This window comes from Thamnophis sirtalis, unplaced genomic scaffold (assembly GCF_051295495.1).
Source record: "Thamnophis sirtalis isolate CommonGarterSnake01/CBP01778 unplaced genomic scaffold, rThaSir2_p1.2 scaffold_11, whole genome shotgun sequence".
NCBI classification, from domain to species: domain Eukaryota; kingdom Metazoa; phylum Chordata; class Lepidosauria; order Squamata; family Natricidae; genus Thamnophis; species Thamnophis sirtalis.
The window spans coordinates 5,334,167-5,352,270 of record NW_028261391.1 but is presented as its reverse complement, the minus strand read 5'-3'; the positions used below and the strand labels follow the sequence as shown (position 1 = coordinate 5,352,270).

Below are 18,104 nucleotides of genomic sequence, written 5' to 3'. Positions count from 1 at the left end.
CTGCCGGTGGACCACAACAGCCCTTGATTTTTTAAACATCTCTTTCTCTCTTAATTAACTGGCACATTTCAAAGGTCAATTTCAAACAATGTCAATTACTGTGATAATATCTTTTGACAAAGTGCCAGCACCAATCTGAAACTGGCACATTTCAGAGGTCAATTTCAAACAATCTCAATTACTGTGATAATATCTTTTGACAAAGTACCAGCAACAATCAGGCACAGCATTAAAAGACATGTTGCTATTCTTTTCCCATCAAAGAAGGAAGGAAGAAAAGCAGATCACATCAAAGGAAAGGATACAACCACTTCCAGATCAACTGAAGAGCCTCAAAGAAAAAGAACAAGCCAGGACAATGATGGCGATGGGGATATTTCTATTCATTTTGCTGCTTGCTCTGCTCATTCTCCTCTTCTTGAAACAACTCTGGTCCCGAAGACATTTGCCTCCTGGTCCTTTGGCTCTACCTCTCATTGGTACCTTGTGGGCTTATGGGTTTTCCCTTCATGAAGATTATTTCCGCAAGGTATTTCATTCTTAAACAATTAACCAACAATATATAAAGTAATTCTTAATTATTTTCTCTGTTCTATAACTATAGACAAATGTATTAACCTGGTAAAATATTTTTGCATGGTTAGACTTTAATTAATTCAGTGCTATTTATGATATTTGATTACTTATTTTCCTCATCAAACCAGAGAATTCAAGGCAAGGCCTTCTCACCAAACTTTCACAGAGCAGGATGTGAAATAATGGACTTTAATTTTTGGAAGGCAGATTCATTCCTTTCCTTTTAGTTCTTTCTCTTCTCTAATCTTTCTATTTAAAACTTCTAATTTTTAAGACTCAAGCCTGAGGTGAATTCAACTCAACTTTATTGCAGGAACAAACAGCAATGAACAGAACACGAAGTGTACTGACGGTACTGTAGTAATATTCCTCCAATAGACACCATCATAATTCTGTGCAGTCCCTTTCTCTTCTTGGTCTGAGAGAAGCTGGGGAACACTTTACTATATTAGTTATGAGAAAAGCAGCAGTGTTATAAGGCATCCTGTAGTCTGAATGGATGTTATCAGACTCTTTCTGTTTGAGGATACTATTGGCCAACAAGCTGCTCCTCCACAGTATCTGTATGAATCAACTGTATGAATTTGATCATTTTTAAAACAACATTCCCAATAGTTTGTATGGAGATTGTATTGCTCTTATGGCCAATCTCAATCCAGGTTGCAGCCCATCAGATGAAGAAAAAATGCTTCAGTATTGCTGTTCTTTCATCAACCCCAATAATAGAATAGAATAGAATAGAATAGAATAGAATAACACAAGTCCACAAGTCTAAAAAGTGCCTCACCAGGGCTAAAGCTGACCGCACATCACTGATATATATATTTGTATTTTTTTGTTTCTGGGCATGTCCGCCACATATGATAATATGAACCAGGTGTCTGGTTACACTTCCAACATTTAGCGGACCTGTCTTTAAACATTTTTGTCAATCTTAAGGACCCATCTGGAATAAAAGATTTAGGGGTTGTATCCCAAAGACTCTCTGCCTAATGGCCTAAGGTGCCTGTTCAGATTAGGTGAGAAATGAAACTTCTCTGAAGGAGATATATGGCATGGGTGGGTTCCTGTCAGTTCTACAGTGCCGTTTAGAACCAGTTCCAGCTCCCTCCCCCCACCTGTCCGCACATCATCAAGATGAAGAGTGAGAGGAGGAATTCTGGAAGTTGAAGTCCACAAGGCTTAAAGCTGTTAGGTTTGAACACCCCTGGGTTTTTTTTCTAAAGGGTTAGGGGTGCAAGGGTCTTGTAACTTGTCAGCTTTAAGACTTGCGTGCTTCAAATGCCAGAGTTTCTGAGCCAACATTTTGGTTGCTAAGTAAGAGTGTTGTTAAGTGAGTTTCACCACATTTTACAAGTTGGCCACGCCCACCCAGTCACATGGCTGGCAATCCACTCCCACCCGGTCACATGGCTGGCAATCCACTCCCACCCGGTCACATGGCTGGCAATCCACTCCCACCCAGTCACATGGCTGGCAATCCACTCCCACCCGGTCACATGGCTGGCAAGCCACTCCCACAAAACAGGCCACATCTACAGAAGAGGTTCTAAAATTTTTTGAAACCCACCACTGATATATGGGATCCCTCAAACAATTTGCTCAGACTGAAGAAGCTACTAGGATAAGCAGTAAAATGTTTTGAACCAACAAGAAAAGAAGCCCATTTGCCAGGACTCAACTTCCAGATGTCTTAGTTCTAAGAATTTAGGAAAGACCGTAGGTGGCATATTGCTTGTAAATGATCTGTTTCATTTGATTATAACCTTGCTGATTCACTTGGCAGCCTGCAAAACGATATGGAAATATATACACCATGTGGGCTGGATCTCACCTTCTAGTAGTGCTATCTGGATTCAGAGCTGTGAAAGAAGGAATGACCGGCTTCTCAGATGGATTTTCTGATCGACCAAATGATCCTTCCTTAATTGCTATAGGGAAAGGAATGGGTAAGTGCAAGCAGTATGAAATTCTATGGCAATAACTATCGCAGTGCTACAATTTGTGGTAATATTATTTGTAGCATGGGGTATGGTAAATAAAATGATTTATAGAACTAAGATAAGGAAAAGAAATATTGCTTACTCCACTTTATACCAAACTATTGTACATTTCTTTTAACTTTCTATTTAATTTGTTACATTTGTATACTGGTTTAGAAATTCTTTTTCACTAAATAACTGATAAATCTTAACAGCAATGGCACTTAGACTTATATGCCGCTTTGCAGTGCTTTTCAGCCCTCTCTAAGCGGTTTACAGCATGTTGTCCACAGTCTGGATCCTCATTTTAAAAATGAAAATGCTGGAAAGGATGGAAGGCTGAGTCAACCTTCAGTCAGTAAGAAATGCTTGTTTGGAAATGTTTGTTTGGAAATGTTTATTCCACTTGTATGCCGCCCTATTCCCGAGGGACTCAGGGTGGCTAACAAAACAAGTTGGGGGGGGGGGATACAAACAACAAACAAGACAAAACAAGTTAAAATAAGCAACAGTCGCAACAAATTCGAGTGGGGCTGGGAACTCATCAGCCCCAGACCCCCAGACTCTAACTGCTGAAATGCTGACCGTCAGCAGTCATCAGAATTAGCCTGCAGTACTGCATTATAACCAGAGGTGGTATTCAGCCGGTTCGCATCGCTTTGCACAAACCGGTGGTGGCAATTTGGACAATGTCGGCAAACTGGTCGCAATGGCTGACTGGTCAGGCCCGTAAACTTGTCTCCCTGTCACTGCTCACTTGTCCTGCACACCCACCTGACACTCACTCAATGCTCACTCACTCGCCGCACCCATCCGAGCCTTATATATGGCTTCGCTTCACCACGCGACCCAGCTATGCGCTTTGCCAGTCGTCTCTGTGCATCACCTGCTCTGCTCAGCTCACCAAAGATACATAAGCATGCTGCCCATTCACCCTGGGTCAGGGGCCAGAGCTCCAGGAATACACCATTACCTGAGGCTCCGGAGCCACCACCCACTCACCAACTGCTTCGGCCAGGTAGGGGAATGCACCATTCCTCGGCTCTGGCCTTCACCCAGAGCCACTGCCCTCTCACCATCCCACCCTCCTTTCATCAGTCACCCCCATTTCCTCTCCTTTAGCAGCCCTGGTCCTAGCCCCACTTCCTCCCCCACCACCACCTCTTTGTTCGGGCTGCTTACCTTCCACAGCGGCTGGTCCAGACTCCGGAAGGCAAGCTGACCATAGTTTTCGGCAGCCTTTACTTTGTTTGCTCAGTTATTTTGTACCCTTGGACCAAGGTACAAAATAACTGATCTTTGAAATATATATGATTCTCTAGTTCCTTAATTTGAAGTTATTTTTAAAATAAAAAAAATGGTTGCTCTTTTATGCTACATACTTAAATATGTCAGGTAAAGACTATTACATGCTGACTAAGCTTTCCTTATAATGTTTTGTTCATTTATTTAGTATTCTCACCAAAAATCCAAGAGATTAACAGAGTTGGAAGGGACCTTGTAGGTCATCTAGTCCACCCCCCTCCACCCAAGCAGGAGACCCTACGCCATTTCTAACAGATAGCAGTCCAGTCTGTTCTTGAAAGCTTCAAATGATGAAGCTCCCACAACTTCTGAAGCCAAGCTGTTCCATTGATTGATTGTTCTCACTATCAGAAAATTTCTTGAATCTGTCATGGATCAGTTTCCATCCATTATTCCTTGTCTGGCCTTCAGGTGCTCTGGAAAATAGTTTGACCCCCCCCTCCTCTCTGTGGCAGCCCCACAAATATTGGAACGCTGCTATCATGTCTCCCCTGGTCCTTCTCTTCATTAGATTAGCCATGCCCAGTTCCTGCAACTGTTCATCATATTTTAAACTCCAGTCCCCTAATCATCTTGAGATAAGATTGCTTTGATATGATCTGTTTTTAACAATCCCATGCTGATTCCCAGTTATTACTTTACTCATTTCTTGATGTTGGCAGATCTGTTTTGTTTATTATCTTTTCCAGTATCTTCCTGGATATTGGTCTTAGGCTGATTGGTCTGCAGATCCTAGGTCTGTTTTTTTCTCTCCTTTTTTGAAGATGGGAACCACATCAGCTTTTTTTCAGTCCTCTGGTAGTTCCTCAGTGCTCCTCAGGATTTTTGAAAGATGTGGTAGAGTGGTTCTGAGATGACCATGATCTCCTTTAGAACTCTTGGATCTTTTTGCAGCTATATTGGTTTCTTCTTGGATTTCTTTTTTTTTTGTCAGTGGTATTGTGCTGGACTGGGCTTTTATGATAATATTTTTCAGAGTTTCCCAAGCTTCTTGAGTTGTTTTCCATTTTAGGATTTTCATCCAAGGAATCTTTCCCAAGTTTTCTCTGAGTTTGCCCAAATTCTTTCTAAGATATTAGGCAACAACTAGACCTGTTTTTTTTTTTTAACATGAATGTTATCAGGAATCGTTTAACTCTATCTGCTGATGCCCACAGGAATTATTACCTCCAATGGCCTCACCTGGAAACATCAGCGACACATTGCCATCACTTCTCTGAGGAAGCTGGGCCTGGGGAAGAAAAGCATTGAGCACCAGATAGAAGATGTGGCTCAGACATTGGTGGAGATCTTTAGACAAACAAAAGGTCTGTAATTTGGGATAATGACCATCACTTAAGTTCTTTGAGCCTGAAAAAATCTTTTCTATTTTTGAATATTTCAAATAAAAACAGATGTATTTTATTTTTAATTATAAAAAAAACCATTTGACAGTTCCCAATTCTCTTTATCATCCCCATAGAAGCCCTTTTCTTTAAAAAATCATTATGAATCTTCTTCATTTGCAGGACAGCCCTTTGATCCTTCAATTCCAGTGCTAAATGCAGTTTCTAATATCATATGTGCTTTGAGTTTTGGATATCAGTTTGCTCCAGAAGATAAGAACTTCCAGAAGTTAATTCAAGCCCTTGAAAGGCTTGTGAAGTTCACTGCTACTTTTTTCCACTTGGTAAGTCATGTTTTCTATTAAAGAGATAAAGTTTCCCAGACCAATCATGTTCCCATTGTAATTTCATGTAATGAACAATGTAAGGCATGAAGGAAGCCTTGGGGATCATCTAATACATTTTTCTCCCCAGTACATGTGTCTGTTATTGAGCCAGTCATGACTCAAGGTGAGAGCCCTGGACAAGTCTTTGCAATTTCCAAGATTTTGGAATTCATTTGCCATTGCCCAGGGGTGAAATCCTACCGGTTCACACCAGTTCGCGCGAGCCGGTAGGGACAATTGTCATTGGTTCTACAAACCGGTATTTAAAAAGAAGCTTCTGGGGATCGCGCAGCTCAGCTGTTATCCGTGTTGGAAGGTTTTTTTTACACTTTTTAAAGCATTTATTCCTGCCTATTTGCCCCCAACTGGCAGGAAAAAATGCTTTAAAAACTGAATAAAATAGGTTTTTTTTATTACCTATTCACCCGAACCAGTAGTAAAAAGCTCTTTTGGATTTGATTTGATTTGATTTGTTTTATTTATATGCCGCTCTATTCCCAGAGGGACTCAGGGCGGCGAACAACTCAAGGGGGAAAGGGAACACAAAAGTACAAGACAAGCATTTAAAATAACCAACAGCCACACAGGTCGAGAGGGGAAGGGAGCTCATCAACCCCAGGCCTGCCGACACAGCCAGGTTTTAACGGCTTTTCGGAAGGCCTGGAGAGAGGTGAGGGTCCGAATCTCTGCGGGGAGTTTGTTCCAAAGGGCTGGAGCTGCCACAGAGAAGGCCCTCCCCCGGGTCATAGCCAGATGGCATTGGCTGGTAGACGGAACCCGGAGGAGGCCAACCCTGTGCGATCTAATGGGTCTTTGGGAGGTAATTGGCAGCAGGCAGTCTCTCAAGTACCCAGGTCCAATACCATGAAGGGCTTTATAAGTAATGACTAGCACCTTGAAGCGTATCCGGAGACCGATCGGTAGCCAGTGCAGCTCACGGAGGATAGGTGTAACGTGGGTGTGCCGAGGTGCACCCACAATCGCTCGCACAGCTGCATTCTGGACAAATGCTTCATAAAGCATTTTTTACTATCGGTTCGGGTGAATAGGTATTAAAAAATGCTTTAAATTTTTTTTAAAGTTGGCCACGCCCACCCAGTCACATGACACCCCCCACCAAGCCACGCCCACCACGCCTAGAGAACCAGTGACAAAAAATTTACATTTCACCACTGCTTTTCCCACTTCCTAGGGCTGAGAGAGAGGGACCGGTCCAGGGTTATCCAGTTGATTGAGTGCTTGAGTTGGGACTAGAACTCAGAGTATCTCGGTTTCTAGGCTGGTGCATTAATAGCTACACTAATTTGGTTCTGCCCATGCAAAAATCAATTATTTCAGTATCACCAGGAGATGGCTATCCATCCCAGGTTTAAACAGTTTTAGCACACACAAAAAATGCTCTACCATGTCCTGGTTCTGTCCATCACTGAACCAATTGTTGATGACACCTAACTAACATCTCCTTATTTATAATTTAAACCCATTGTTTCTGTTCTATGTGACACTCTCTCAAATACATAAGGACAGCAATCATGTCCTCTGCCTGTCTTCTTTTCCCCAAGGTAAGTATACCTACTGCTTCTAGTTGTTGATAGGAATATTCCAGCCACCCATGAAAGCAGCCGTGGCACGACAAAACCGCACTTGTCAAAATAGCAGTGATAAAATCACGGCGCTAAAGCCGCGACGTCATCACCGCGCGTCATCACCGCCGCGACAACAGCGCGGCAACAGAAGGGCGCTTTAAAACGGTGACGCGGCAGAAAGCCAATTTCAATTAAGGTAAGGGTTAGGATTAGGTTTAGGGGTTTGTTTTAGGGTTAGGTTTAGGGTTAGGGTTAGGTTTAGGGTTAGGGTTAGGGTTAGGGTTAGTGTTAGGTTTAGTGTTAGGTTTAGCGTTAGATTTAGCGTTAGGTTTAGGGTTAGGTTTAGGGATAGGTTTAGGGTTAGGTTTAGGGTTGGGTTTAGGGTTAGGTTTAGGGTTATGTTTAGGGTACTGAGTGCTTGGGAATGCGCGGATTTGCCCTCCGCGATTATGTCATCGTGGTAGGGTCGCGTTTTTCCTTAGCGCTTCGAACGGCGCGAATTAGTCTTCGTGCTTATGTCTCCGCGGATAAGGGCTTCGCGGATTTGTGGTGGAACCGAAAGCAGCATTCTGGTATTTAAAGAGGCTGCCACAAAGAGGAGGGTTCAATTTATTCTGCCACGCATCAGAGGGCAGACAAGAAACAATGGATAGAAACTAATCAAGGAGATTAGTTGTTGAGACCCAAATACTGTGCTGCAGCATGGGCTCCCATTCCTTCACCAGTTCCTGCCCACACCAGCAGTCTGAAACTTGCAAATTCAAATAGATAAACAGGGATCACTTCAGGGAGAAGGTAACAGTGCACCATGGACTTTAGCATATAGTCAAGTCAGTTGTGACCATAACCATGGAAGCATCTTTGGACAACATTGGCTCTCGTTGTCTAGGAAATAGAGATGAACTCTACCCATAGTGTCAAACATGACTAGAGAGGGGAAACCTAAGCTATATTATTTTAACTCTGATGTGTAGAGGTGCCTTCTGCCTTTTAAACCACAGTACTGCAGCTTATATTTTAAAATGCATAAATATACTGTATTTTTCAGAGTATAAGATGCACCTTTCCCCCCCCCCCAAAAAAAAGAGGGTGAAAATTTGGGTGCATTTTTTAAATCTAATGTAGCACACACACCCTCCCCACCAGAGGCAAAAAATGTGAGGCATGGAGGCAGTGATGGTCTGTGGCAATCCCTGCAGCCTGGAACAGCTGATTGGGGACAGTCTGGTCCATCCACCAATCAGTTGGGCTGAATCAGACTGCAATAAGTGTTGACGTTGACCTTGCTGGTTAGAGTTTGCAGCAGCAATCACATTCAGAAAGCACACATAAGTAACTGATTCAGCAGGATTCAAAATAACAATAATAGACAATACATTACCAAAAGCAGGTTTTCCAAGGTAGCAGTAAATACAAGCAAAACACAAGCAGTTTCACTTTCAGGTCTCAGCTAAATTTAAGTTTAATAAATTTATATGCCGCCCAATCCCAAAGGACTCCGGGCGGCTTACATAAAAGATAATTTAAGAAGTACTAAAAAGTTTAAAAAGTAAAAGACAAAGCAGGTTAAAACATAACACACACTCAACCAAAGTGGGGCTGGACCTCATTCAAGAGGTCAACAGCCCCAGGCCTGCCAGAAAAGCCAGGTCTTAATAGACTTTGGGAAGGCGGCTAGAGTGTGGAGGGTCTGGATCTCTGGGGGTAGATCGTTCCATAGGGCCGGAGCAGCTACAGAGAAGGCCCTCCCCCGAGGAACCGCCAAGCGACATTGTCTAGTTGACAGCACCCGGAGAAGGCCCATCCTGTGAGATCTTATCGGACGCTGGGTGGTATGTGGCAGAAGACGGCTAAGGCTCCTTCCTGTCTCCTTGTTGCTCACACAGTAAATTTCAGAGTCCAAATAGCCCTCATTGGCTTAGTTGCTATGCCTATTCATTGGCTGACCTTGTTACCATGTGTCAGCTGAATACCATGGATGCTGGTAGGCAGAAGTAGATTTTTTTCTTATTATTATTTCCCCCCCCCCGAAAAAAACCTAAGATGTGTCTTATACTCCAGAGCGTCTTATACTCCAAAAATATGGTAATAAATATTTCACATTGTAAGTTTCTTTACTTTCTAATGATTCAACTTTAACTTTATAATGAGTTATCTGTCTCCATCATTATCTGATTTCTACAAAAATTTGGAAAGAGCTTTTCTGGAGGATTTTTGAGATCTGACACAATGTATGTCTGCCATGTTTAATATATTTTTCTTACTGTTTTTCTTTGATTATTAAGTACTGCCTATTATACTGAGTTATTGAGAGTCTTCTGTAACTCTGGTAGAAATAGATAACATTACCTCTTCTTTTTCTACTAGATGTCTAGTGAGTTCCCACGATTAATGAAGCACCTCCCAGGCCCTCACAAGGAGGCCATGGCTGCTGCAGAGTTTATCCGTTCCTTTGCAAGGCAGGAAATAGAGAAACACAAGGAATTTCACTCTCTACATGAGCCGCAAGATTTTATTGATCATTATCTTCTTCAGATGGAGAAGGTATGGATTTATTGTACTTCAATACTATTACATTTATTACATTCCTCACTATGTATAAACAAGAGGCACTGGTTCCACCACAAATGCACGCACAACAAAAGCGCGCCTGACTAAACTGTGGTGTCTAAAGCGCAGTGACAAAACCGCGCGATGAATGAGCGACTAATTAGCCCTAAAGCGTGCCGACAAAAGCGCGCTGACAGAAGCGCGCTGTAACGTAACCCTCAACCTAACCCTCAACCTAACCCTAAACTTAACCCTAAACCTAACCCTAACCCTAACCCTAAACCTAACCCTAAACCTAACCCTAAACCTAACTGTAAATCTTACCTTAAATGAAATTGCGCTTCTGTCGGCGCGCTGTTGTCGGTGCGCTTTTGAAATCACGGTTTTAGTGCCGCGGTATTGTCGCCGCGCTTATGACGTTCGCGCTTTTGACGGGTCACGAGAGGCACTACTAGTTTTGTTTTCCATGGAGGTCTTTGTTTTTTTTCATTCAGCTCTCATTCTGAATTTAGCCTAACCTAAATTCTGGATGCTTCTAAGTAAGAGCTACATTGTACCTCTTCAGTATCATACATTTGTTAGATATGGGAAATTCTTTATAGCAATAGCAATAGCAGTTAGACTTATATACCGCTTCATAGGGCTTTCAGCCCTCTCTAAGCGGTTTACAGAGTCAGTATATCGCCCCCACAGTCTGGGTCCTCATTTCACCCACCTCGGAAGGATGGAAGGCTGAGTCAACCTTGAGCCGGTGAGATTAGAACCGCTGAACTGCAGATAACAGTCAGCTAAAGTGGCCTGTAGTACTGCACCCTAACCACTGCGCCACCTCGGCTCACCACCTTTATGGTGGGGAGGGGGAGATAGAAATGTTTCTTTTTGTCATTCTCTTATGTTTACCTATCACTTGTTTCCTCCTTTTCTAAAGAAGTTCCACTAAGAAGGAAAAGAATTAACAGGGCATTTTGATTAATGAAATGATTGGAAAAGGACAGATACTTCCACAACCTTGACAATAAGTAAAAATGTAAAACAGTTTGAAATAAGGAAGAAAGTATGGCATAGCAGCCACAAAAGCTTATAGTTAGAGACATCTCTTTGGCTATAACTTTAAATTAGAATGCATGCAGGTAATCCTGCTTGCAAACGTTTGTGATTCACTCTAGTATTTATACATTTATACATCCAGATAAGACCGAGTGGCTGCTGTGCTTCCCTCCTACTAATTGGCCAAGTGTTCCATCTCTCAGGCTGGGGGGTCAAATAGTACACCCCTCAGATAGGGTCCGCAACTTGGGAGTCCTCCTGGACCCACAGCTGACTTTTGAACACCACTTGTCGGCTGTGACCAGGGGGGCATTTGCCCAGGTTCGCCTGGTGCACCAGTTGCGCCCCTACCTGAACCAGGAGGCTCTCACAACAGTCACTCATGCCCTTGTGACCTCTAGGCTGGAGTACTGCAATGTGCTCTACATGGGGCTGCCCTTGAAGAGTATTCGGCGACTTCAGCTTGTCCAGAATGCAGCCGCGCGAGCAATCGTGGGTGCGCCTCGATTCACCCACGTAACACCTATCCTCCATGAGCTGCACTGGCTGCCTGTTGATCTCCGGGTATGCTTCAAGGTGCTAGTTGTCACCTACAAAGCCCTTCATGGTATTGGATCTGGGTACTTGAGAGACCGCCTACTGCCAATTACCTCCACTAGACCAATAAGATCCCACAGACTAGGCCTCCTCCGAATTCCATCAGCCGGCCAGTGTCGACTGGCGACTACCCGGAGGAGGGCCTTCTCTGTGGCTGCTCCGAACCTCTGGAATGAACTCCCCATGGAGATTCATACCCTCACCACCCTCCAGGCCTTCCGCATAGCCCTTAAAACCTGGCTGTTCCGACAGGCCTGGGGCTAAAGACTTGCAGCCCCACTTTGAATGGTATGATTGTTGTGCTTTTTTAACTGTGTATGGTCTTTATGTTTTGTAACTTTGTCTGTTTTTCCCCTCCCTTGAGTTGTGAGCTGCCCTGAGTCCCTTCAGGGAAAAGGGCGGCATACAAATAAAGTAAAATGAAAATGAAAAATGAAATCATTAGTCACTGTACTGAATATTTATTAAAGTAACCAATCATAAAATAAAAACGAAACACATACAGGTTCATCCAAAGCCAAAACCCTCTTCAATCTTGGCTATGTTAAGACAGTGTCTTACTCAGTGTGAATTTATTATATAATTATTACTTTCATGCACTGATTTTCCTGTAGAACTACCTGGACAATATTTATTCTCATGACTTGCAACATGGAGGCAGAAATAACCACGCAAAAGTTCCATATAATTCATTGTAATTTTCATTTTAAACATCAGAGCAGCAATGACCCCGATTCTACCTACAATGAAGAGAACTTGGCTCAGTGTATTAGTGATTTTTTTACTGCTGGATCAGAGACAAGCTTCACTACTATAATGTGGGCTCTGCTCCTCTTGACCAATCATCCTGACATCCAAGGTGAGACAGCCATGGGAACAAGGATCACTCTCAGGTTCTAAAACACATAGAAATGATTTGAAAAGCTGGATGATGGAACTGAATCTATTCTTCATAATAATCTTTCTATGGAGATCGTTGTCCCCATAAGCAGAAGCATGAACTTAGCAGGGTTAAAGGAAAGCCTGGAACATATATCCAGAGATCTTTCTTTGACTCATCAATAAGATATTGAGTAAGGAACTAAAAACTCGAAATCAGTACAAATCTGAAACATTAACACAAATTAAATGCAGATATTTACCAAGGTTTTTGTCCCAAATTGCATTTAGAAGACCAAGTTACAATAGGATAATGAATATAAAAAATATCAAGATGGCGGGCATGAGGTGATGTTCAATGTGAAGCTCCATGCCATGAAGAGAAGGGATGGGAACATTGTAGGGAGAAAAAAGTGTTTGTACTGCAGCTCCAGATGAAACAGATCATCTGGATCCCTTTCAGTCAGGCTTCAAGTCTGGTTGTGGAACAGAAATAGCATCATTTGTACTTATAGATGATTTCTGTGGGGAGCAGGATGTGGTGGTACATCCATCCTTGCTCCTTTCAACTCTCAGTCGCTTTTGATAGCTTCACCAATGGTTTCCTTTGGGCCCACTGTTGGAATTGGGGCTGGGTAGCTCAGTGATGTGCTGGTTCAGCTCTTTTCTTCAAAGCCAATTCCAATTGGTGGTGATGGGGAGGAAAGAGATCCAGCCCATGGATGCTCCTTTTTGGCATGCTGAAGGGCTCTGTACTCTTCACTCCTCGTTAACTCCACATTACTGGTGTCTGCTTGTATTACAAAGGGCTCATCTGGGTCAGTGTGTTTTAGGACTGGTTTGGCAGCATAAAGATGTTTACATTTTTCAAACATGGCTTAGCATTCTAGTTTAGGAGTTGGCTGGGCCTGGGTTTAGCTTTCCCATACATTTTCAACAGGTTCATGATCGATAGGGCTATCTGAGTGAATGTGGGAATGAATTGATGATAGAAGTTAGCAAAGCTGTGGAAACTTTGTAGTTGTCTTTTTGTTCACTGGGGCTCCCACTCTAGAAACACTCTGACCTTCCTAGTATCCATCGCTGTACATTCTTTGAGATTTGATAACCTAGGTAGTCCAAGCTGGTCTTACAGAAGTCACACTTGGACATTTTCACATAAAGCTGAGCTTTCTGCAGTTTCTCAAGCATTGCCCTGAACAAATTCACATATTCCTCTTTGGTTTTGGTAAAGATCAATATATCAACCAGATAAACCAGGACCTCCTTGTACATGCTTGCATTCCAGAGTTTCACTCCCAAACTTTCTAGTGCCTTCCCTCCCACCTTCCATTATTGTTGTCTGGTTATGAGCAGGCTGAGTAGTAAGTCAAACATGACAGAGTGGGCTATCACAAAGAAGATAGGATTGAATAATTCTCTAGGGCATTAGGGGGACACGAAATAATATGTAGAAGCTTATATAAGAGAGATCCAACCTTGAAGTATGGAGACATTTCCTGTTGTGGAGAACAAATAATCATTGGCTTACCTCTGGAGGTTGTAAGTGCTCCATTACTGGAGGTTTTGAATGGAATGATATAAGTGTTGTGGCCCACCAGCAGCCAGCAAAGCTGGCAGCATATTCACACAGTGAGGAAGTTGGGGAACAAGATGGGCCAGTCTTGGAATCTGGGGAAGACTCGGATAAGGGCTCTGTGTCAAAGGCAGAGAGGGGGCCAGAGCCATATGCCAGTTATCAGCTGTCTTCAGAGTCAGACATCACTGAGGCAGACGAACAGCTGGAGCCTGTTCCCAGTATAAGCATGCACAGAGTTGCCAGATGAAGGGAACAGCTAAAGAACAGGGGTTGACTTGGGAGTAAGGCCACAGGTGGACGATGAATGGCCTCTCCCAGAGGAAATAAAAGAGGAGCAAAAGGGGAGTGGAGTTTGCAGGAGACAATTAGTTCGCTTCATTGGTTTGTGACTCTCCGAGTCTCCTTGCCATATTCTGCAGATATCGGCCTGTCAGCTCTCCAAGCTAGATAAGGTCTGGGACTGTAAATCCTCCCTTGAAAGACTTTGCTGTATGTGAATGAGCAGAATTCACAGTAAGCAGGGATTGGACTAGAAGATCTTCATGGGGCTGCCCCTGAAAAGTGTTTGGAGACTACAATTGGTCCAGAATGCAGCCGTGCGAGCGATATTGGGTGTACCAAGATACACCCATGTTACACCTATCCTCCGCGAGCTGCACTGGCTTCCTATCGGTCTCCAAACGCACTTTAAGGTGCTGGTTATTACCTTTAAAGCCCTACATGGCCTAGGACCCGGATATCTGCGAGACCGTCTTCTGCCACATACCTCCCAATGGCCGATAAGATCACACAGATTGGGCCTTCTCCAGGTGCCGTCGACCAGACAATGTTGTCTGGCGGCTCCCCGGGGGAGGGCCTTCTCTGTAACCGCTCCGACCCTATGGAATGATCTACCCCCAGAGATCTGGATCCTTCCCACTCTCACGGCCTTCCGAAAGGCTACCAAAACCTGGCTATTCCGGCAGGCCTGGGGCTGTTGACCTCATGAATGAGGTCCACCCCCGCCTAGATTGAGTGCATGTAGTGATCTTTTAATCTTTTTTTTTCTCTATTTTTTAATTTTTTATTCTTTTAGAGATGTATTTCTGTAAGTCCCCCCGGAGTCCTTCGGGATTGGGCGGCCTATAAATTTATTAAATACTTCAATACTTAAGTTCCTCCCAGTCACATGAGTCTATCAAATGATTACTTTTAATGCATTAAATGCTATTCTACATCCTGAAATTCTATTGAGGATTAAGATTTGGAAATAAATAAATGAAACACAATACTGAAAATAAAACTTCTATTCCTGTCATTTTTTTTCCTAGAGAAAGTCCAGAAGGAGATTGAAGATGTGTTTGGCTTCTCAGAGTCAATTTCCTATCAGGATCGGAAGAAGCTGCCCTACACCAATGCTGTGATTCATGAAATGCAGCGTATAAAATATGTCTTACTAATTGGAGTTCCCAGGGAAAGCACAAAGGATGTGAAGATGAGGGGCTACCACATTCCAAAGGTGAGAAACACAGTCAGATTGCATTCCAATAGCCCAAAATGGAAGGAAGAGCAGAATATGGATTTGGGCAGAAGATCTCTATTTTAATGAAAGGGAGGGGAGAAAGAAAGCTGCCATTGAATAACCACAGCTCTTAGGATTTGCTTTGAAAATAAACAAATAGGGGCCCATAAAGCCAAACTAAAAAAAATGTTTCATTAATATTGTTTGAACATTTTTGCCCATTTCCTTATGAAACTGTTCTATTTAGTCCTATCTTTCTTTTTTTACAGGGGACCATTATTGTTGCAGACCTGCGCTCTGTCCTTCTTGATCCTGAGCAATGGGAGACACCTGAAGAATTCAACCCCAATCACTTTTTAGATAAGGATGGGAAGTTCATTGAACGGGAAGAGTTTCTGCCATTTGGAATAGGTACATCTATGAACCCAAAGTAACCTATAATTTATAGTTTATCACCACCACCATTGAGTTATTCTGAAACCATCATAGTTTGAACAGAAAATCAAGGAATCTGAATTCCTTCTAGTTGCAAAACTGTGAGAGTCTGAAGTTCTCCTTGGGCTACAGAGTTTTAACAACAAAACCCTGACAAAATACTAGTTATAATTACACTCTAGTCAGTATAAGGTATTATGGCCCAGCAGGAGCCATTGGAGCTGCCACCAAACTCCGACAGCAAGGGGCCCTATGAGTCGGCCCTGGAGGATGTGGAGGACCCTGGATAGGGTTCCGACTCCGAGTAGGGCGCAGAGAGACTGGTTGGCCACCAGGTGGCGCCTGAGCCTTGGATCAATGGAGAGGAGACAAGGGAGAGTGATCCAGAAACCAACAGTGAGTTGTTCCGGGATGCACGCTGTTGAAGAGCTACTTGGCGTCAAGAACAACTACGTAATTACAGGAGGTAATTACGCTCAGCTGATGGTCATTAGGCTCCTCTCCAGACTATAAAAAAGACTGCTTGTGCCACACCCTTCTTGCAGAAGTCAACGCTTTGACTAAAGAGAAACTAACTTGGCAGGCTGGATTGCTGCCAGAGTTAGTCTGATTGCCAAGGTTTGTCGGACTTGCTGCCAAGATCCTTATCTGTTTGTTTACTTGGCTTTCAGCCACCGAGATTCTGGTCTTGTTATTAAAGGACATTCCAGTTAAGCATGTCTCAGCTTTTGTTACTGGACAGAGGAGGGGTCAGAACAATAAAGCATGTAGAAATTTGCACAATTGTGCCCTGTTGCCTCCTGAAAAAAATACCTTTGGGATAACCATGTCTTGGATTACTGGGAATCTCTACAGACTCTTATGATATTTCAGAATGACTTCTAATGATAAATCAAGCTGTGATTAAGCTCTGCTAGTAAAAAGAAGCACTTGTGAGTGATGCGGTCACTTCCCAGACCTTCTGCATATTTGATAAATCAGCCAGGACTCCACAGAAGGATGAGGCATAAGATTCCCTTGGTGTAATCCATACAGGACTGTCTGGTATCTGGACCAGACTATTTTAGTGGTCATTTGTCCCAACGGAATGTGGTCTGAAGAAGGTCATCTCCAATTCTACAGAAGCTGATTTCCAGCCCTGCAGAATGAGAATTATGGAAAGCTGCATCTTGTTCTGATGGGAACAAAATACAAAAGGTGCCGACTGGGACTCAATACTAGTTGGGACAGGTCCATGCTAAATCCAATATCCAGGATCATTCCTGAACTGATAATCTCAGCATGAGTATTTAAATCCCTGGGTGAAGAAAATCAAATGTAGTCAAATTCCACTTACTCGGATAGGGGTGGAAAGAAGGGCTGTTTTGTGACATGCTATTTTCACATTCATCCAGGAAGTCAGATGTAGCAAGCAAAAAATAATAGGAACAGGTGATTATCTCCATTCCACCTCCTGTAGTCTGGTGCACCATAGAATAGTTTGGTGGACGGAGACGTGAGAAAGTGTCTTCCCTCTTGCGGGCCCATCTCTGGAAATACATCCAACATCTGTTATTTTCAAGGATGCATAGCTTTGCCTTTGAAATGGTGTACCATCCAATACAACCTGAGTTAAAGTTATGCTCAAAGATACTAGGTCAACAGGAACAACTTGATGATGTAGTTATACTCCGAAGAGAAGCTCATTATCCTTTTTCTGTATGTCTTGTCTCATCTACAGGTGAACGTGCCTGTGTGGGAGAGCAACTGGCAAGAATTGAGCTCTTCATCTTTCTGGCCAGCTTGTTGAGGTCCTTCAGCTTCCGGTTGCCTGAAGGAGTGAAAGAACTCAACGAAGAGCCTGTTGTAAAAGTGGTAGTGCATCCACACCCTTACAAACTGTGTGCTATTCCCACCCAGGCTTAAACATAGACACCATAAAAGCATAAAACTAAACACAGAGTAGCTGTTCGGTATGATACCTGTACCTAGTCATTTAATATTGTGATTTGCTCCTAATTACTCAATACTGAAACTTTGTCAATATATTGCTGGGTTCACACAGCATAGCTAACGTGGTCAACCAAAAACCAGGAGGTTGTATATGGAAAATGTGCTGTATGCCTAACTTTTTTTCTTTTCTTCGCTTTGGGTGCCAATAAAACTTACTACTTGAGAAGGTCTAGCTTGTGCATTGAGTACCAAACAAATGATGGCTACCAAGTCAAAATATTTGAGAGGTTTCCACAAAGAGGACAGGGTCAACTTATTTACTAAAGCACCAGAGGAAGGACAAGAAACAATGGATGGAAGCTAATCAAGGAGACAACAACCTGGAACTAAGGAAAAACATCCTAACAGTGGGGACAATTAATCA

General features: G+C 43.0%; 1 protein-coding gene across 6 annotated transcripts; it reads left to right on the top strand.

Moving 5' to 3' along the window:
• The first annotated feature begins 358 nt into the window (after positions 1 to 358).
• LOC148043460 (cytochrome P450 2J2-like) lies at positions 359 to 17,653 on the top strand. Of its 6 annotated transcripts, XM_087726103.1 has the most exons (10): positions 359 to 498; positions 1,915 to 1,952; positions 2,364 to 2,525; positions 5,021 to 5,170; positions 5,372 to 5,532; positions 9,528 to 9,705; positions 12,067 to 12,213; positions 15,123 to 15,310; positions 15,583 to 15,724; positions 17,469 to 17,653. In XM_087726103.1, the coding sequence occupies exons 1-10, from the start codon at positions 359 to 361 to the stop codon at positions 17,651 to 17,653; spliced, it is 1,491 nt and encodes a 496-aa protein (XP_087582229.1). The 6 variants fall into 6 exon arrangements, with proteins under 6 accessions (XP_087582229.1, XP_087582231.1, XP_087582232.1 ...); XM_087726105.1 differs by lacking the exon at positions 1,915 to 1,952 and having other exon boundaries at positions 359 to 529; positions 2,363 to 2,525; positions 9,528 to 9,701; positions 12,063 to 12,213; XM_087726106.1 differs by lacking the exon at positions 1,915 to 1,952 and having other exon boundaries at positions 359 to 529; positions 2,363 to 2,525; positions 9,528 to 9,704; positions 12,072 to 12,213.
• The last annotated feature ends 451 nt before the right edge of the window (positions 17,654 to 18,104 follow it).

Excerpts from the sequence above, each read along its gene's own strand:
- LOC148043460 (XM_087726103.1), top strand. The coding sequence starts at position 359 with ATGATGGCGATGGGGATATTTCTATTCATTTTGCTGCTTGCTCTGCTC. Across the intron at positions 5,533-9,527 it reads CTGCTACTTTTTTCCACTTG|ATGTCTAGTGAGTTCCCACG; the intron begins GTAAGTCATGTT and ends TTTTTCTACTAG. Across the intron at positions 12,214-15,122 it reads CAATCATCCTGACATCCAAG|AGAAAGTCCAGAAGGAGATT; the intron begins GTGAGACAGCCA and ends TTTTTTTCCTAG.